Genomic DNA, 20,293 nt, shown 5'->3' with positions numbered 1-20,293 from the left:
GAGAAAAATTAGCTGTGCCGACCCCACATAGTGGGATAAGGTGGAGAAAAAGAAGAAGTATTATTACTTGGCACCAGAATATTATTATTATTATAATTAAATACATGCATACCGTAATTAAAGTTACCTGATTCCTAGGACTGATTTACGTAGGTAATGTTCTTAGAATTTCGTAAAATAATTTAAAATTTTTATTTTATTTTTATTCTATACTGTAAGCTGTCATAAGACATTCAACTGTAGTTTTGATAAAAACAATTTCGGCGGTGCATGCACATGTCCATTGACATGTCCCTATCAATTAATCTACTTAATCTACAGTAGATCTAGTAGATCTTGAGGCACTCTTCTTCTGAGTCTTCTTGTAGTCATTTGGTTGTCCATTAAATGCTTAGCAAGGTTATTCGGATGGGCTTCCAATCTTACACAATAGGCTTTAGCTCGATGGATTCTTTCATTTTATTTATGACAGATCTTGTTTCGGATTTACTAATTTTTTTGAAAGGAACCTCAATAACATGCTCATTCAATTCCGATTCATTGGGAGGCATAGCCGAATTATCCATCGCATTTGGTGTAAATACATTATCCAGGTGTTCAGCGAAGGCCTTAGTTTTGTCTAGATCGCTAGTGGCCCATGTTCCATCAGATTTCCGTAGAGGAGGTTGGTGGTTTATAGGACGTTTAAGGTATTTGGTAGCCTTCCATAGCGAATAGTCTGTTTTCGATGTGGCATCCAGCTCCTGCATATATGTATTTGTTTTTTCGTTTCTCTCACGAGCCAAATGTATTTTCAATTTTGTAATACTGTAATTAAATATTTTTTTGTCATCAGGATGCCTCGTAGTTTGCCATCGTTTTCTTAATCGCCTTTTTTCTGATAACAACGTTTTGATTGAAAGAGAACATTGCAATGGTTTTACAATTGGTGGGGCGGGTGTCGCCTGCCAAGCAGAATGTTGTACAACAAAATTAAAATGTTTAACACCGTCCGCAATGTCATCCTCTGTTTTTAGAGGTAGATTGATGTCCAAAGAGCCAGATACCAATATACGAAAGTAATCCCAATCGGTCCTGCACGAATGCAGTCTACATGCTTTCATTTTCCTGGCTATATTTCGACTGAGCGTTATTATGACTGGGGAGTGATCAGATGAGAGATCAAAACTGGATGTACACTCTATACATGCATTATTGATGCCTTTTGTGATACAAAAATCGAACAAGTCTGGTACCTTCCTTTTGTCACTCGGCCAATATGTTGGCTCGCCAGATGTTGGCTCGCCAGTTGAATAAACATTTAATCTTAGTCGTTCAATGCAAGAAAGTAACTGTCTTCCCTTCGTTGTCACATTTCGAGACCCCCAGCTTGTATGCTTAGCATTATAATCTCCACCAGCCATAAATCTATGTCCTAAGGAATTAAAAAACTTTTCATAATCTTCATTCTTAATGTTATGTTTTGGAGGGCTGTAAAGTGCCGATATGGTGATGGGTCCCACCCAGTCTTGAACAACGATGTTTGTTGCTTGTATTATATCAGTACAGTAATGAGATCCTTCATAGTGCTTGATGTTACTTCTGATTATAATTGCACTTCCTCCGTGGGCGGAGCCATCTGGGTGCATTGTGTGATACACATTATAATTTGGTATATTGAAGTAACTCATCTTGGTGATGTGTGTTTCTGAGATCAGAAATATGTCTATTTTGTTTACTTCAATGTATTTTTTAACCTCTAAGGTGTGTTGTGACAGGCCATTGGCGTTCCATATAACTATTTTGATGGAATCGAATTTGGTATAAGTTTTGTTGTTAGAGATATAATTAGATTAGTCATTGTTGTTAGTTGTGTCATTATCTGTTTCATCATATCCATTAACTCCCGTATATCATTACAATTATTGTAGGTTTTATTATATTTATTATTTCCATTTGTATTATGATTGATTGTATTATGATTATAATTATTATTATTAGATGTAGGCATATTTTCTGATAAGTGAGCTGTTATTGGGTAGCCAGCTAACACTTCACTATATGTAGGGTTTCGCTGGCTGAGTTGGGGATTAGATTGTTGTTTAGACATTTTGTATGCAATCTGTGTCTTTTTCTTTTCATATTGTGATGGAAACCTGATTTTCTCTAACTCCCTATAGATGCTACATCCCTTGTTTAAAATTATTCTAATAATATTTGAGTGTAAATAAACTTAGTACAAAATGACATTCAACCTTTTTTATGCCCAAAATTCCAATAATCATCTATCCAAAGCATTTGAGGAGTGCGTAATAAGCATTTCAACAAGATTATCGTGTGTACTTTTCGCAATGTGTACCAAAATGAATTCGGCACCGTCTTTAAATGCCTTATTTTTTTGTAGTAGCAAATTCATTCAAAATGTTTCGCTCAGTACATTTAAGAGTCAAGTCAATAACTATGAAGTATGAAGCGCGTTCAATCCCAATTCGTTATAAGTTCCATTTTTCATCCGAAGGTCAGGAACTAAGTTGAGGTCGGTGTCCCGACCGAGCTTTGACGTGGGTATTTCCCGGATGCTCTACAAAAAATATAAATTTCAAGATTGCTCCGTCTGTCCCTTGGGACTTTGCTGTACAAGTTTCAAGGAAATAGGTATTCTATGATGCTCCGGAAAATTTTGCCGAAACATATAAAAATTGTGACTGCATTATTTTTGTACAATTCGACCGTATCTAAAACCTTTCTCTTCAAGGACTCTTGTTTACTTTGAATTAATTATCACCTAAGATTGAACAGCAATGTTATTGTTTTTGCCAGTGAAATCACATAACGTCGCTTAATTAACGAAATAGCGCAAGTTGAACTGGGCTAGTTTTTTACAGTGACATTATACTGAACATATCTACTAAAGTTTCCTATAGACATTTTTTAATTTATTTCCACGGACTCCTCACCAATTTTATGGTTTAAAATTATAATCTTGCAGGACAGCAACAGTAGTAAACGGGTTTTTCGTCAGAATTGTGAAGCAGCTGTTTTCTTTGTCGTTCTAGTCATATTTATTATGTGTACAGATTTTATGTGTTAAAATAGACATCATTTCCTTATTCTATGAAAAGAACAGAGCAAGACCTGAGTTTTTGCCGATCGTTCTGAGTAATGAAATTATATTCTGAAACAGTGGTAATGTAAAGACGATATAAGAAGCCCAAAAAGATTATTTTTTTAAAGTAATGATTACAAATATAATTAAAAACAATTTGGCCCGAATTTAGAGAATCGTGTGCGTTCGTCAATTGTTTTACGTTGCATGTTGAAATTTAATTCATTGTATTTCTTGCATTATATTTTTTAATTATGTATTTTTCTTTTGTAAAGGTTGGAATAAATAAAAAAAAATGCCATTAAAGTTTGTCAATCAGTACTTAACAAAAATGAACTTTTTCGAATCGACAAAACATAAGACTAAAAGATACTACTCTGTTTGGTTTTGCCTAGTTACATACAATAGATTTTTTTTATTTTTGTCAATAAAAAATATAGTCACTTATTTTAGGATAATAGTTACATTACTGTCATTTTGAGAATTATCCTTTACACCGCGCGATATTTCTTATGGCCGATAAGATACAGTTTTTTCAAAGCTTCTTTCTTCTTCTTGCAAAGTTTTTTCAGTTTATTGATGGACGTCTACTAGGATTCGTTTTGAAGTCATATAATGCATCTTGTCCAAAACATCATAAAATTTATTAAATTAAAATTCAAAAACACGTGAAAATACTTTCATTAATCAATTCAGATTATAGCAGCTTTAGGTATAACACTCGTACCATAATAAGTTATAGCAAAAACAGTTAATTATTATTTCATTTACTTTTATAATTCTGTCTTGGTTTTTGAATGTAATATCGGGGAAACAGGTACTTGATAATATTTTTCATAGATTTCATCCCAAAAACGAGATCCATTTTCGAGGAGGCCTCTTTTTAGCTCTATTTTTTCACCAATGGACATGTGTGGTGACATGTTATGACCCACCGAGGGCCAATTTGGAACCGGCGATCCCTCCGGTACGGGCTGACTGAAAGATAAAAAATTAAATAAAAATTTCAAAATAAAAATAACTTCAACTATTTGTTAATATTATTTATGGTGGGAGGTTGTATTTTAAGCCCAGACAGTAATCATCCTGTATATTTATAGCACTAGGTTCCTATGTTCTCCGATTTGAAAGTCTGCACAACCATGTTTCAAAATGGGTGGTTAGTGATGCTTATGGTCGCTGCTATCCATTTAACACAAGGTGTGACCGCGTCTGTGCACTAAGAGCTCAAGAAAATACTTTTATCAGATTTTTCAAATCATTTGCATTCTGATTTCTAGAGGTTAATGTATTGCAAATTCAGTATTTTGGATATGATACTATACTAATACCCTGCATAACTGTTTTAAATATATAAAAAAAGCCACTTGCTTTTCATTTGCAAGACTCATTGGCAGTGGCTGCTTATATTTAGATTAACCACCATCGCCAAATCAATCCTTTATTTTAGATTTTATGAAGCTGATTACTACTTAGCATTAGAGAAATACCCGTTTTTTTTTCTATAAAAACAATTAACCATTGCTTGTGAACTTACCCAGTTTTAATAAAGTTCGCCCATAGCTGTCTTACGGTTGAATGAAAGGGATCATGATCACCCAGAGGATTATCACCAGGATTAGAAAACATCTTAACACCCCACACAGCTAGCGTCTGAGAGCAGTGGGTGGCACCCCGCACCTCCGAATTAGGCAATGGGGGTGTTTGATTATCTACATAAGAATATTCATACAAATATATTTTATCGTGTCCGGCGTTCACGTGTAATCTTGTAGCCTTCAACATAACATGACCAAACACCGTATCTGTATAGTAATCTATGAATCCCAAAAGATCTTTCTCGTCTAATTGTTGATCACCGAAATAGAAGTCTTTTATTGATTTTATAACGTTTAATTTATCTTCTTCGTTGTTGAAGTGTAGATCGATAGGTAGGAACTCTGAAAAGTCTTCGTTCATTCTCGTCTTCCATAGTTCGAAATACTGAAATCTATTTAGCCCCTCCATGTTAGTGAGGCCATAAAGCATTGGCAGTTTTTTGTAATCTCCTGACATTATAATATTTGCAGGGACGTCGGTAATAATCGCGTCGGTGCTTGTTGGATCTTCGATGCAAGGTATGAAGCTATACGCAAAGTTAGTCGAATCCCAGAAGTCATCGAATACCAATTGTTCTATCGGAACAGATTTATAGAATTCTTCCAACGCCTGTAAATCATCTACGTTCGTAAAATTTAATGATTTCGCATTAAATATGGCTGTTTCTATAGGATTTTGTTGAATGGAAATAAACCCGATACTTGAACCACTTTCGGGAATTACTTTATTGAACAGCCCATCAGTAGATTTAGACAGCATGAACAGCTCCACTGAAACTCCTCCAGCACTACAACCCATTAGAGTTATGTCATTTGGATTACCTCCAAAACTCTCAATATTTTCCTTGACCCATTTTAATAAGGATACCTGGTCTTTTAATCCAGCGTTCCCTGGGGCACTTTCTGTTCCCAAACAAAGAAATCCGTAGGCTCCAAGCCGGTAATTGAATGTCACAGTAATGACATTGGTGTGTTTAGTAAATTTGTCCGTAGGAAGCATATCACCGTATCCAATTTGGAATGCTCCTCCGTGAATTGAAACTGCAACTGGTAGTTTTGTTTCATTGGTATTCGGTACATAGATATTAGTTATCAGGCAGTCTTCTTGCATATGCTTATTAAGGGCAGGCAACGCTTTAATGAGGGGTTGTGGACATATTATTCCCTTATCAATAGCGTCTAGAGGTTCGGTCCAGTTTGGTGGAGTAAGTGGAGCCTACAATAAAAATAAATATTTTAATCACAACTTTACTTTAAAACCGCAAAATAACCAAATTCAAATGAACTAAAATCATAATCAGCTTTATCTTTGATGCCTTTAGTGTATTTACTTATTGCATGGATGAGTGAACGAGATCATCCACCTAGTATAAAGGGTATATGGGAGCCCATAGACATCACAAAGTGAATGCCGTTAGTCACCTTAAGACATGCGAACTCGAGTGCGATGGCAGAAATAAGCAGGATAGTGATACCTACCCGTGTGGTCTTATAATACACCCTACCCGTTGTCAGTTGGCAATCGCAAAACTCAGCAGCCCAATATCTGGTGATTTATTTAATCGCCTTTTACGACATCCACGGGAGGACCATATCCACCCTCATACGTCACAATTAATCCAAATTCCCGACAGACACGACATAGCCAAAAAATATTTTCCGTCAACATAAATGTTTGCTCCAGAATGAAATTTCAGATAATTCTTCAACGTACGAATTTATTGGGTTTTTATTGTCTCTAATGTAAATGTAATTATCACTTTATACTCACTCATAATACCAAAAAGAATCACCAGAATTCGTTAGTTGATGCTTTTCTACGAGTATGAAAAAATAACAAAACAATTAAACATCGCATCTAACGCCGGTTTCAATTCCGCCTGATTTATCACAAAGTCATTAACTAACCTTAAATCGATTAGGTCCCGTTGGAGCAGTAGCATAGGGAATACTACGAAACGCATATACGTCCGTCTCTGGGATCCTATAACCTCGTACAGGTCCTTGAAGGGTCTGTACCAGTTTTGATTCCAATACATTCCCTAAAATGTGAACTTTCAAAATTGTAACACAACAATAGGCAAGAAACGTGAACGGTTTCATATCGTTTTTTTGATACTGATAAAAAAAATTTAATGTGCGATTGATGCCCCGATTAAACGAATGATAGATATTGGTGTTAATACGAGGCCCTCTAACTTTGAGTGCTTGATTTTTTATTTAGGTTGTTTTCTGAAATTCATAGATGGCTATTTCTAAATTACGTGATAATAGATAGTATTTATATAGTGTTTCAAAAATGATCTCCAATTTCAAGATAGAAGTATCAACGGTAGCAGGTGACAATTTCACGTTAACGTAGCGCGGTCGAGGGCGACACGGACTTCGCGGCGACTTTGTTTACAGACTGACGCGGGGAAACCCAATCTGAGAATAGCCGTGTTCTCCCAATCCGCTGGTGATTTCAAAACCGGTTTATTAGCCCGCGCACATATTATTATGTAATGAATATTATAATGGGGTAAAACCTGTCGAGAATAAACGCGACTCGGTCGCGGACATATTTTATGTGTGGGCGGAATTTCATGGATTTTTTTTATTGCTTCGGTGGGTGGACGAGCTCACAGCCCACCTAGTGTTAAGTGGTTACTGGAGCCTATAGACATCTACAACGCAAATGCGCCACCCATCTTGAGATATAAGTTCTAAGGTCTCAAGTATATAAGTAGTTACAGCGGCTGCCCCACCCTTCAAATCAAAAAGCATTACTGCTTCACGGCAGAAATAGGCAGGGTGGTGGTACCTACCCGAGTGGACTCACAAGATGTCCTACCACCAGTAATTACGCAAATTATAATTTTGCGAGTTTGATTTTTATTACACGATGTTATTCCTTCACCGTGGAAGTGAATCGTGAACATTTGTTAAGTACGTATTTCATTAGAAAAATTGGTACCCGCCTAGGATTCGAACATTGGTGCATCGCTCAACACGAATGCACCGCACGTCTTATCATTTAGGCCACGACGACTTCTAAATCCAGGATAACTCCCAGGTACTTGACCTTCCTGTCCCAAGGTATGCATTTGCCAAAGAGGGTAATCGGAGGTGTGAGATTCCTACGCCTAATGCGAAAGGAGATACAGGTTGAGTTCCCCCATTGAAAGAGCATCGCTTTGCTTTTCGCTGGGTTAATATCGAAGGGCCATACCTTGAGATATAGAGTCGAAAACTCATTTGTGTTAAATAACAGCCCTCACATCCAACAAACTGGACCCTATGATTATCTCGGGGCGCAAATAGACATAATAATGGTATCAACACGTGCGGGCTTACAAAATGCCTTACCACTAGGAATGATTACATTTCTATTTATATGGTAAGTCAATACCTACACTTGTGACCAAATGGATTATTATTAGTAACACATATGATAATAGAATAACGAAAACATAGTAAGCATGCGATGCTTTTTGTTGCTAAACGAGTATGTTTTTTGTGATAATAAAATTGGTGGGAGGCTATCTAAGTAATGCAAAGATATATGCAAAGCCTTTAATCCCTTAATGACGTGCGCATCATATATGTTTAAACTGAATATTATTATTAGTCTTTAACATTTCAAGCAACGTCGAAAAGTTTTTTTTTTTATGGCTTATATGAGTGGACGAGCTCACAGCCCACCTGGTGTTAAGTGGTTACTGGATCCCATAGACATCTACAACGTAAATGCACCACCCATCTTGAGAAATAAGTTCTAAGGTCTCAGTATAGTTACAACGGGCACCCTACCCTTCAAACCGAAACGCATTACTGCTTCACGGCAGAAATAGGCAGGGCAGTGGTACCTACCTGTGCGAATTCACAAGAGGTCCTTACCACCAGTATAGTGGATGGGGGTGTAGTATAGACCATACATGACGTGTTTATTTCATAATTAGTGAGAGTGACACAGCAACAACACTGTGTGATTGAATTTTGAAATTAAAATAAAAAACTACTTTCGACCAATGTGGCTGAATTTATCAGAACCGAGGCAAGTCGCAGATCTATGGTCAATACGTAAGATGTGTATGGGGCAGTGGTTAGGTAATCAAAACGAGTCAGGTGACGGATAATTTTTTGTTTTAATTTTTATTGCTTAGATGGGTGGGCGAGCTCACGGCCCACCTGGTGTTGAGTGGTTACCGGAGCCCATAGACATCTACAACGTAAATGCCGCCACCCACCTTGAGATATAAGTTCTAAGGTCTCAAGTATAGTTACAACGGCTGCCCCACCCTTCAACCCGAAACGTATTACTGCTTCACGGCAGAAATAGGCAGGGCGGTGGTACCTACCCGTGCGAACTCACAAAACGTCCTACCATTATTACCAGTCTAACTTATTTATTACCTCTGTCGGCGGCGGCTTCTCTGTTTTATAGAATACTAGCGACCCGCCCTCGCTTCGCTTCGGAAACATTAAAACACACATGAAACCAAAAAAAAAATAAAAAATAAAATAAAAAAGTAGCCTATGTTCATCAGGGACAATGTCGGCTTCTAATGGAAAAATAATTTTTCAAATCGGTCCAGTAGTTTCGGAGCCTATTCGAAACAAACAAACAAACAAATCTTTCCTTTTTATAATATTAGTATAGACAATAGTATACCTAGGAACGCTGCGGGGCTCAACCGACGCGCGATCTGACAACGCGCGCGACCCCTCAACTGAATGCAAAATTAGGCTGCGGTCATAGCATTAAATATTTACAAAAACTCTGTACATACAGACCAACCACTGTTTTTAATTAATTCACTGTTTCTATAGTTACGGTTTTTTTTAGGACATCTTAGATGAGTTAGCTCACTACTACAGTTAGCTGTTATCCCAGCCCAAAAACCAGGCTTAAAAATATTTAGGCATGACGAAGACAATAACCACATCGAAGCTTGAGATCATTCAGTTGAATTTGTAAAACGGCTTTTGAATGCTCTAATTAGAACGGACAGTTGCTAACACTCACGTGAGCTGAGTTGGTACGTACGTGCCTTACCTTCAGTGCCTAAGAGAGGTAAGGGCTTAGGTAAATTAATGGGGACGTTACTACTTCGTCAACTCAAGGACACTGGAGTTGTATACCAGTAATTAATAACTCCTCTAATTAATGACGTGTTAAATTACTATCATTGATATACTCTCACCACATTTGATTAATTGACTAGTAATTATTTAAATTTATAATAACATCCTTTCGATGTTTATCTCACTATCGCATTTTTTTGTCTCTGACGTCTCTGTATGTATTATCCCATCGTACATTGTGTGATTACAATATTTTATATACGTATACCTATAAATAAACTGATTAGCCATAATCAATCATACGTTGATCGGGCGTAGTTTGATAACAACAAAAAAAACCCTATATTACAGGTTGCGCTGAGTTTCAACTCTAGTGCGTGAAAATTACCTCAAAACTCGAGGCATGAAGTTGAAATATCAAATATCATGATCTTTTATGATAACTAATCTTATCTTAATTAAGTGACCTTGGCTTACTCGAGTTGCGGTTGTTCTAACGTTCGCTCGTAGTATTTGTTGTTGTAAAATCAGATTATTTGGTTTCTAATCGCAATCTCATCGATCTTGTAGTAGCGACGCCCTCATAATCCGACGAATAATGTCGTTCTATATGTCGCGGTTGGTCGTCTTTTAATAAGTTTACCCTACGATTAATCCAATAATTATGAGTAAATAATTATCTATCGTGCTTATTATCGTTTTCTTCTTTTCTACATAAACACTACCGTAATTTAAAATAAATCTCAAGATTTTAAGCGTGATTTTTGTCTGTGTTTTATTATTTGATTCAAACTAATACAACCAAAAATTTTAAGATTAAGATACAAAAACTAATAATTACAAAAGACAAACTATTTTACAGCGTCTCCTCACATTAATTCTCCTTTAAGGAAAAGTGACTTTGAAAAAATAGACAGAGGTAGAGTTAAAAAAGGATTTTTTCTTTAAAGGACATGAAAAAAAAAAATACAAATTTAATTAATGCACTTTGTATTTTATTAGAACTTTATTTATTAAATATTTTAATAATAGGTGCGTTGTCTGCATAGTGTAATTCCTTATATACCTTACAAATAAATCAGATCATTCAATTATCTGGGCCGATACTGATTATCTGAAAAGCAGTCTAGGCTTTGGAGCCACAGAGCTCGCGTTTTAATTACTCATAGTATAACTTGATTATAATATATTATCTATACATATATATAGTTTTGTCATTGCTTAAAATTTTAATTTAATATTTTAGATCTCCATTTTACAGCCCAGGATGGGTCTTAGCCTGGTCCAGTATGTCTCTCCAGATTGCTCTGTTCAGGGCTTTTTTTATTTATTTTTATTCAATCTCCATTTGGATACATCAAATAAAATAAAAATAAAAAAATTATACACGTAAAAATACAATTAAAAACCATGATATACATAGTTGAATGACAGACAAGAACATTTAGGTTTGTCAAAGATTCTGATCTAATAAATAGTTTGGTACCTCTTCAAACGACGTTGGAAAAGAAGCTTGACACAGCTGATACATACTTATCTTTGACAATGGTAACCGCGTATCATGAAAGCGTAAAAACGGAAAAAATATGAGGTTTTCTAAATCAAAACATCTATTTGTTTAATCACAGCGTAATTGAGACAGCACATCTGAGAGACAAGGCAGCACTAGCGTTTGTAATGCAAACAGATTCCACTGATGGCTTAACACCAGATTAACCATTAATAAATAAAAGTAAAAGAGAAACTCAGTTTCTAATTATACATAAAAATTAAAATATCCACTAATTAGCAAGATACAAATAAATACAAAATATGATATTCCGTGTTGGCCAGAAGAGCCTGGAACGTTAGGGGGTGCAGGTATCCTATAGTACTGACTATAGATCTCGTCCCAAAAACGTATTCTGGATTCCAATAGTGAATCCTTCAGCTCCACCACCTGACCTATAGACATGTGTGGTGATCTTTCTGCGTTAGCTATAGGCCACGGAGGCAGTGATGATGTTTCTGACACTGGATTACTGTAAAGAAAATCATTGAAGATTAGCAGGTGTCAGTGTATAAACCACACACATCTAAGTGCGTCTTGTATATTAAGCATATGGTGAAAGAATATTTAATATATAAAAATATATGTCACATACAAAAGTAATTTACTAATTTAATTTATTTAGAAATACTTGTATCTGTAGACCACGGCCATTAATATTAAACTTATTCAACTCACCCAGTCTTAATGAAATTTCCCCATATTTCTCTCATGACGGATTTAATTTTCCTATATTCAGCTGTAATGTTAGTTTCATCTTCGTCCCTTACCGCCATCGTTTGTGTGCAATGATCAGCTCCACTCAAATTAAAGTAAGGAATTTTAAAATCATTGTCGACAAATGAATACTCGTATAGATAAATAATCGGATTTCCGTTTTCATTGCGCAATTTCACCGCCTTTAACATCGGGAATGCAAACATTACATCGGTAAAATAATCTACATAAGACGATGCTGTGGCTAAGCTAACGGGCTCCTCGCCGAAATAAAATTCTTTTACTTTTTGAGCCACTTGCCTTTTTTCTTCTTCGGATTCGAAATATAGATCACCCGGTAGGAATGGAGACAGATCTTGATTCATTTCTTCTACCCATCTAAAAAAGGAAGGTAACCTCATAATACCCTCCATATCAGCAAAACCATAGATCATGGGATAACTTTGCCCGCCTCCCGAACTTAAAGCGTTAAATGGAGCATCTGACAGAATTATTTCTTCTCCCGTCTCACGCTCCACACATGGAGAAAAGTCGACAGATGTATGTCGATTTCCCATAAAGGAACGTGACGTTAATGTCTTAACTGGAGCGTTCTTGTAAAACTCTTCAAGTACATTTATATTTTCATATTCGGCAACATTAAAATCTCTCGCAGTGATCTTTGCATTTCCAAGTGGATCTACTGGAACAGCAAAAGCTCCAACACTGGCTCCACTGTCCATTATAGCTCTGTTGAACAAACCTTTAGCCGCTGTAGATGTCGTTAGAAGATCGATGGAAGCTGATCCGGCACTGCATCCAGATATAGTTACATCGTTAGGGTTTCCGCCAAATTTGGCTATATTAGTTTTCACCCAACGCAACAGTGCTACTTGATCCTTCAAGCCTGCATTACCTGGAGCACTCTTTGTCCCCAAACAAAGAAAGCCGAGTATTCCAAGACGATAATTAAAGTTGACTGTAATGACCTTATTTTTTTCGGATAAATTTAAAAAATTTTGACTGTTTCCAAAGCCGATCTGAAACGCCCCTCCGTGTACACTTACTAGCACAGGTAAATTATTTTCATTCGTGTCAGGTACAAAAACGTTGACTACTAGACAGTCTTCTTGCATAGTTTTGTTAGTCAAGTCATACAAGCCGCCTTCAATTTGTGGGCATACGATACCTCTGTCTAAAGCTTCGAAAGGTTGCGTCCATGTGGGTGGAGCACTAGGGGCCTATAATTTTATTTCTCATTTTATTATACATATACTTAAAATACACACAATATTTCAGTGTTTAATGTTTAGTTAATATGACAAAAACGATGTTGATAAAAATAACATAAGCAGTACACATACATTGTAACTCTGTGAATCACACTAATCTACTGCAACTGAGGTTAGTCGCTTTATTCATTATCTTTATCAGTTCCAAACCTAACTGATCTACTTTATTATCGGATTTATCTATAAATCTATATTTTACTGGTGGTAGGACCACTTGTGGGTCCGCGCGGGTAGGTACCACCACCCGGCCTATTTCTGCCGTGAAGCAGTAATCCGTTTCGGTTTGAAGGGTGGAGCAGCCGTTGTAACAATACTTGAGACCTTAGAACTTATATCTCAAGGTGGGTAGCGCATTTACGTTGTAGATGTGTATGGGCTCCAGTAACCAGGTGGACTGTGAGCTCGTCCACCCCTCTAAGCAATAAAAAAAAATCTAAGAGTAAAGACAGAGTAAAAGAATATGATCTCGGAGGGGTATTCTAGCAGTTTTCCTCCACACAGTAACTAAGGATTGGATGAGCAGTACCATCGCAACGTAAATGCTGTCCCATAACATTCTGGAACTTTTAATTTAAGACGGACCACGCTTAGAATTTCCCAGAGGTACACATACAAATCAAAATACTTATTAATCAAAAGTCTTACCTTAAATCTTTCTGTGACAGAGGCATAAGGTATGTTGTAAAAAGCGAAAATATTCGCGTTTGGAATTCGATAGCCCCTCACAGGACCCTGGCTTATGGTTACCAGTCGGGATGAAGCACTCTGTGCGGAAACCAAACCTATGAACAACGAAGTGAAAAACAAAATCACGCCCGACATCATTACGCGGATTTTTGTGCTTTGGCGCACTTCATCATATCAATTAGTTTTTATAGGCCAATAAATTAATCTTCAGAAATCAATCAACTTCTGATAAAAGTTAGTAATTAACATTTCGCGTAATTTAGTGTGAACTCTGAAAATATATTATTTTAGTGTAAATTATTTCAATTGTGTTTGGTATTTACATTTTCATTTTTACTTCCAAGTGCCCATATTTTCTCTATAACGTACTTACAAATAGGGTTTCAGGTAATTTATAGTTGAAACTTTCCATCACTTAAAAGCTACACATAGAATATTTTAGTATATATACCTACCTACTCTTGCCATAAATAGTGAGACAAAGAAAAAAAAAAATCTATTGCAAATAACATTTATTACTTAACACATTCGCTGCCGACGAAATGATATAAAATTATTAGCCAGAAACCAATTATTTTTATAGCGTATATTGATTAAGTATATATGTATGTTTAAAAATATGGATGAAAGTATGTTGATAATATTATTATTTTAATAAAAAAACACCTTTTTCGGATCCGAGTGGTCGGCATATAGCACGCCAAATGCCGGACACTCGGATCCGAAAAAGGTGTTTTCTCGGATCGGAGTACAATCAAAAGTATCAAAAACATCATAATTATAAGTTTAAGTTTAAAATATAACACGCACTTGAATGGTTATTTATTTAAGAAGGTATAAATATCTTAAATCTGAGCAAAGTAGGTAACGATATAATCATAATTATAAGCTTAAGTTTAAAATATAACACGCACTTAATGGTTATTTATTTAAGAAGGCATAAATGTCTTAAATCTAAGAGAAGCAATGATATAATCATAATTATCAATACAATCAAACGTATAAAAATCATAATTATAAGTTTAATTAAAACACTGAAGGTGATTTCTTCACAGAAAAGTTAAAACAACATTTTTCGTCGTCTTTGCGGCAGATGACCTTGAAGACTGAGCTGGTGGTCCACGGCTGAGCGTTTTCAGTATCAGTCTTGTATCAAAGATACTGTCATCACTGCCGCAACTAGATTCCTCTGAACTTGAAGACAACTACTCCTCCTGAGCTCGTTGCGAACACACTTCTTCATCACTAAATCCTTCAGAACCTTCCGAGTCATCACTCAACCAACGTTTTTTTCTACTACTAGGTGTTGATGTTTTCGATCTATTTTTACTTCTAGATGGCCCAGCCCTACTATCCATTTTGATCGAACAATACCTTTGATATGATCGTGTGTACCAGTCACTATTAAACTGTCAATATAAAACCAATACGCGTTTTCGTAAGTCGAATGTATTGGCAGAGTGGCCACGCAAACCAACGTACACTCGCCACAATCGCCGGCGGCTTCTGACAACTACAAAATTCACTTGCTGCTCACTCGTATCCGAGTGGGCGGCACCGCTAATAGGGCCCCTCCCCACTCGGATACGAGTGGTAAGCACTCAATGTGTTAAAACAGTGTGTTAGTTTAATACATAACTATAAAACAATTTAAAGTATAAAAAGCTTATTCGAAGTTTTCTCCATTGGCTGCAATACAGTCCTTTAAACGTTGAGGCCAGTTATCAATAGAAGCACGCACTCTTTCCATGGGAAAAATTTTCACTGCCAATCGTACGGATTGTTTTAGGGACTCCAAATTATCATGGCGTTTAGAGCAAGCCGTACGTACGTACGTACTCTCTAAAACTGACCATAAATCATAATCCAGCGGATTAAGATCGGGACTAGACGACGGCCAGTCTTCAGCTCTGATGAAGTCCGAAACGTTCGTTTCCAACCAAGACTGCGTAGACCGAGCTTTATGACCTGGCGCCGAGTCTTGCTGGAAGGACCATTCTTGATTATTGCAAATGGTGTTGTTAAGGGGCTTCACTACCTTCTCAAGAATGTTATCTTGATACACTTGTGCCGATGTTTTGATACCTTTTTGACAAAAGTATGGCTCAGTCACTCCTTCATAGCTAATACCCCATCAAGCCATCACTGAAGTCGGACAGTGCCCACGTTGCACTCTGTTGACTAATTGGGAAGCTTCCTTAGAGCTTTGAGCATAAATATGGTCATATTGTTTGTAAAAATGTTGCTCAATTGTAAATTTTTCTCATCCGTAAACAAAATTTTTCTATGACCTCCCTTTGCGTACCACTTCAGTAGTTGTTTCGATTTTACCACCCTATTCTCTTTTAAATTATCAGTTAAGAAATGACCAGTACGTCTCTTATAGGCTGCATGTCCTAAGTCATCTTTTAAAATACGCGACATGGTTCTAGGGCCTATCTTCATCTCCCGAGATAAAATCTTTTGCTTTCGGACAGGATTTCTTCGAATTCTTTCCCTTACTGCTTTGACCACCTTTTTCGCACGAACACTACGTGGACGGCCAGATCTTTTTCTGTCACAAACAGAGGAGGTCTCATTGCAACTATTAATAGCCCGGTACTCCATTTTAATATCGCAAAATATTGTACAATGTATTGGCGCCAAAATGAGAAAACTCGAGCAATCATATAAAAATGACAGATTCCAAATTCAAATGTAATATTTTGTTTATTTTTAATTGTAACAGTATTTATGGCCAGACTAAGTATAAACGGAGGTTTGAATTGCAACAATTGCAATTTAAAATATAGTGAACGTTGAAAAGGCCTACAGCATTAGGATTCTATATAATTTGTATATAATATAAATTAGAGAAACGATAAATTTACAACTGCGACTATAGACTATATTATATAAAGAATAAGGTAGGGACATTAAAAAAATGCAAAGAATTTTATGAGCCCTGCCACAGTGAAATAATAATCCGATTACATATACTACTACTACTAATGTAATTGATATTGAAAACAAAAAATGTATTTTATGAATTTTATCTTGATTAAAATACACTGATGATAATTTGATAATTCAATAATAAATCATCATCCAAACGTTTTTTGCAATAACATTCGTCACTGGTTTTTACGCTTGTACTCTCTTGCAGTATAGCCCACTGAGTTTCTCGCCGGATCTTCTCAGTGGGTCGCGTTTCCGATCCGGTGGTAGATTCTACGAAGCACGGCTCTTGCTAGGGTTCGTGCTAGCAACGTCGTCAGGTTTGAGCCCCGTGAGCTCACCTACTAGTTAAGGTTACGCTGAAATAGCCTCTCAAGGCTCAGCTAGGTAGGAAAAAAAACTTGCATTATCCATGTTTAAAAAAACAAGAGCAACACAGTTAAATGGCATTCTCTCCACTATTTGTCAACTGATTTTGTTATTGTTTAGTAATTAGTAGTTATTGATGAGCTAAATTTAATGTCATCAATAAAAATATAAATGTTATCATTAAATTTCTTCTTTTTTTGTATATCTATAGAAATATATATTTATTTATATATATTTATTCTATTGCTTAGATGGGTGGACGAGCTCACAGCCCACCTGGTGTTAAGTGGTTACTGGAGCCCATAGACATTTACAACGTAAATGCGCCACCCACCTTCAGATATAAGTTGTAAGGTCTCAGTATAGTTACAACGGCTGCCCCGCCCTAAACGCATTTCTGCTTCACGGCAGAAATAGGCGCGGTGGTGGTACCTAACCGTGCGGACTCACATGAGGTCCTACCACCAGAAATATACATGCATAATAATATATACATAGGTTTAAAAAAACTATTAAAGAACATCTGTGCAATAAAGCTTACTATAAAGTCAATGATTATCTAGAAGATTGCACAAAGTGGGAATGAGTTGCTCGCTCCGGTCATTTCAATACTGCAATAATTGCTACGTTATAATATATCTTGTAAAAATGAATATTTAAAAAAAACCTGATATTTAAAAAAAAAAAGACATGCCCGCTAAGTTTCTTGCCAGTTCTTCTCAGGACGGAGGCTAGTTTTTGTGAACTGGCGGTAGTTTTTTTTTACGTTCAACAAGTGTGTACTTTCATTTATGTTGATTTTTATTTTTTTTCATTTGATTAGTAAATGGTGTGCTGGAGAAAGCTGCTACGCATTACTAGGATAGCTATGAGAACCCATGTCTCCATCCTCGAAGAGCTGAAGGTCACCAAGCGTCTGCTGACTACGTGCCAAGAAAAGATCCGGAGTTTCTTTGGGCACATAATGTTATCCCCATTGCACAGCCTGGAGAAACTCATCATTCTCAGACAAATAGAGGGGAAGCTCGCTAGAGGAAGAGCGCTAGCTAGATGGGTGGACCAACTCAAAGAGGTGAATGGAGGCCAGATACAGGGAGCGGTACATATGGCGCAGATCCGGACCGAGTGGAGAAGATTAACACACAGTCACGATCCTGAGCATTGAGAGAACGACCAGAAAGAAGAATAGAAAATATTTTCTTCTTTTTTTTCCCTACTGTGAGCTCACGGGGCTCAAACCGGAGTGTTGCTAGCACTGGCCTTAGCGAGAGCCGTGCTTCGCAGAATCTACCATCGGATCAGAAACGCAACCCACTGAGAAGATCCGGCAAGAAACTCAGTGGGCTGTCTGTGGGTTAAGTTAATCGCCATTCCGATAGAGGCACCCGTCACGTGCGGACGTGCCCATCGACCACTCGATCGCCCGGCCTTTGTTCGCCCGGCTTTTGTTAGCCCGGCCATTGTTCGCGCGGCCTGTGTTCGTGGTACATCTGCCGACCAAGTGTTTTTCCTGGAAGTTTTTATTTGTTTTGTTTCCTTTCGTTATTTCTGTGTTCGTGGTACATCTGCCGACAAACTGCTTTCCTGGAAGTGTTTAATTGTTTTGTTTCTTTTTGTTATTTCCGTTTTGTTGTGTTTTTTCTTTGTCCTGTAGTAATCGCGCCGCATCGCCACCTGTGTTCAATAGAACCGCTCAGGTCCGAGAAGTTGGGGCCTCGCCGCAAGGCGAGTGTTTTCAAGACCCAGGGCCGCCCCACCTGGGCACTCAGCGATCATGGACGCTGTATTCGCGGAATTCCTCCGACTTCGTCATCCACAGCTCGCCTCAGAGTTTCTGGTTTTCAAGGCCAATCACACTACGAGCTCTCTCGAAGACTCCGCCGTGCTCGCTGCTCCTGCGTCGCCTGTACCTGCGTGCAAAGCTTCTACATCGAGCACCGCAGCCTCCGTCGTGCCTGCCGTTCCCGCGTCGCCTATACTGGCGAGTAAAACTGCTGCGTCGTCCGCCGTGGCCACCGTTCCAGCTGTGCGATCATCCGCGGCCTCCGTCGCGCCCTCCAAAACACCTGCTCGTAGGTCACCTGCGCCCGCCTCCTCGTCCTCCGACTCTGACTCGGAGATGGAGGTCGACCTCGCCCCCGCCTCATCGACGGATGGATTTACCCTGGTACAAAAGGGTAAGAAGCGTGCCGCGGAGTCTCGAGCTCCCGCGGCCGCTAAAATTAGCAAAGCCGCGAACGCGTCGCGCCCCCGCCCCCAGACTCCCGTTGCGCCTCCAGCCCGTGCCAGTCCGTCGCCGCGTCCGGTGGCACAAAACCCAGTCCCCTCCTCCGGTAATCCTTCAAGAGAAGGCAGCTTGGGATCGAGTTTCCCTGGCCCTTAAGGCCAAAAATATCAATTTCACGAATGCCCGTAACCTCGCGAACGGCATCCAAATAAAGGTGCATTCATCTGATGACCATAGGGCCCTCACCTCTTACCTCCGTAAGGAGCGTATAAGCTTCCACACTTATACGCTTCAGGAGGAGCGCGAACTCCGCGTTGTAATACGCGGAATCCCTAAAGAGTTAGATGTAGAGCTCGTAAAAGTCGACCTGTTAGAACAAGGCCTACCAGTGAATTCTGTGCACCGTATGCACACCGGTCGCGGTAGGGAGCCATATAATATGGTTCAAGTCGCTCTCCAGCCTACCCCCGAGGGTAAGAAAATCTTTAACACACAGACCGTCTGTAGGCTCTCTGGTATCGCTGTCGAAGCCCCCCATAAAAAAGGCACTCCTAGCCAGTGCCATAACTGTCAATTGTATGGGCACTCTTCCCGTAACTGTCACGCGCGCCCCCGATGCGTCTAATGTTTAGGCGATCACGCGACGGCCCTATGCACTCGCGATCAAAAAACCGCGACGGAACCGCCTAGCTGCGTCCTGTGTCGAACACAGGGTCACCCCGCAAATTACCGCGGATGCCCCCGAGCTCCGAAAATAAATCGCCGCGTCGCCCGCCAAAACCGCCT

The 20,293-nt window shown here is 38.3% G+C and overlaps 2 protein-coding genes across 2 annotated transcripts; both read right to left on the bottom strand.

Annotated features, from left to right (window-relative positions):
• Positions 1 to 3,712: 3,712 nt before the first annotated feature.
• Positions 3,713 to 7,078, bottom strand: LOC149501496 (uncharacterized). Its single transcript, XM_089732844.1, has 3 exons — positions 6,592 to 7,078; positions 4,623 to 5,899; positions 3,713 to 4,063 (listed from the first exon to the last, which is right to left on the bottom strand). Exons 1-3 carry the CDS (start codon positions 6,784 to 6,786, stop codon positions 3,859 to 3,861), a joined length of 1,677 nt encoding a protein of 558 aa, XP_089588970.1. The 5' UTR covers positions 6,787 to 7,078; the 3' UTR covers positions 3,713 to 3,858.
• Positions 7,079 to 10,739: 3,661 nt separating this feature from the next.
• LOC149501495 (esterase FE4) lies at positions 10,740 to 14,183 on the bottom strand. The gene is made up of 3 exons (XM_089732826.1): positions 13,933 to 14,183; positions 11,978 to 13,236; positions 10,740 to 11,771 (listed from the first exon to the last, which is right to left on the bottom strand). The coding sequence occupies exons 1-3, from the start codon at positions 14,110 to 14,112 to the stop codon at positions 11,507 to 11,509; spliced, it is 1,704 nt and encodes a 567-aa protein (XP_089588952.1). The 5' UTR covers positions 14,113 to 14,183; the 3' UTR covers positions 10,740 to 11,506.
• Positions 14,184 to 20,293: the final 6,110 nt, after the last annotated feature.

The sequence above is a fragment of the Bombyx mandarina genome, chromosome 15 (genome assembly GCF_030267445.1).
Source record: "Bombyx mandarina strain Sakado chromosome 15, ASM3026744v2".
NCBI classification, from domain to species: Eukaryota; Metazoa; Arthropoda; class Insecta; order Lepidoptera; family Bombycidae; genus Bombyx; species Bombyx mandarina.
Note: the sequence above shows the minus strand (reverse complement) of the source record. Positions and strands in the feature narration are given on the sequence as shown.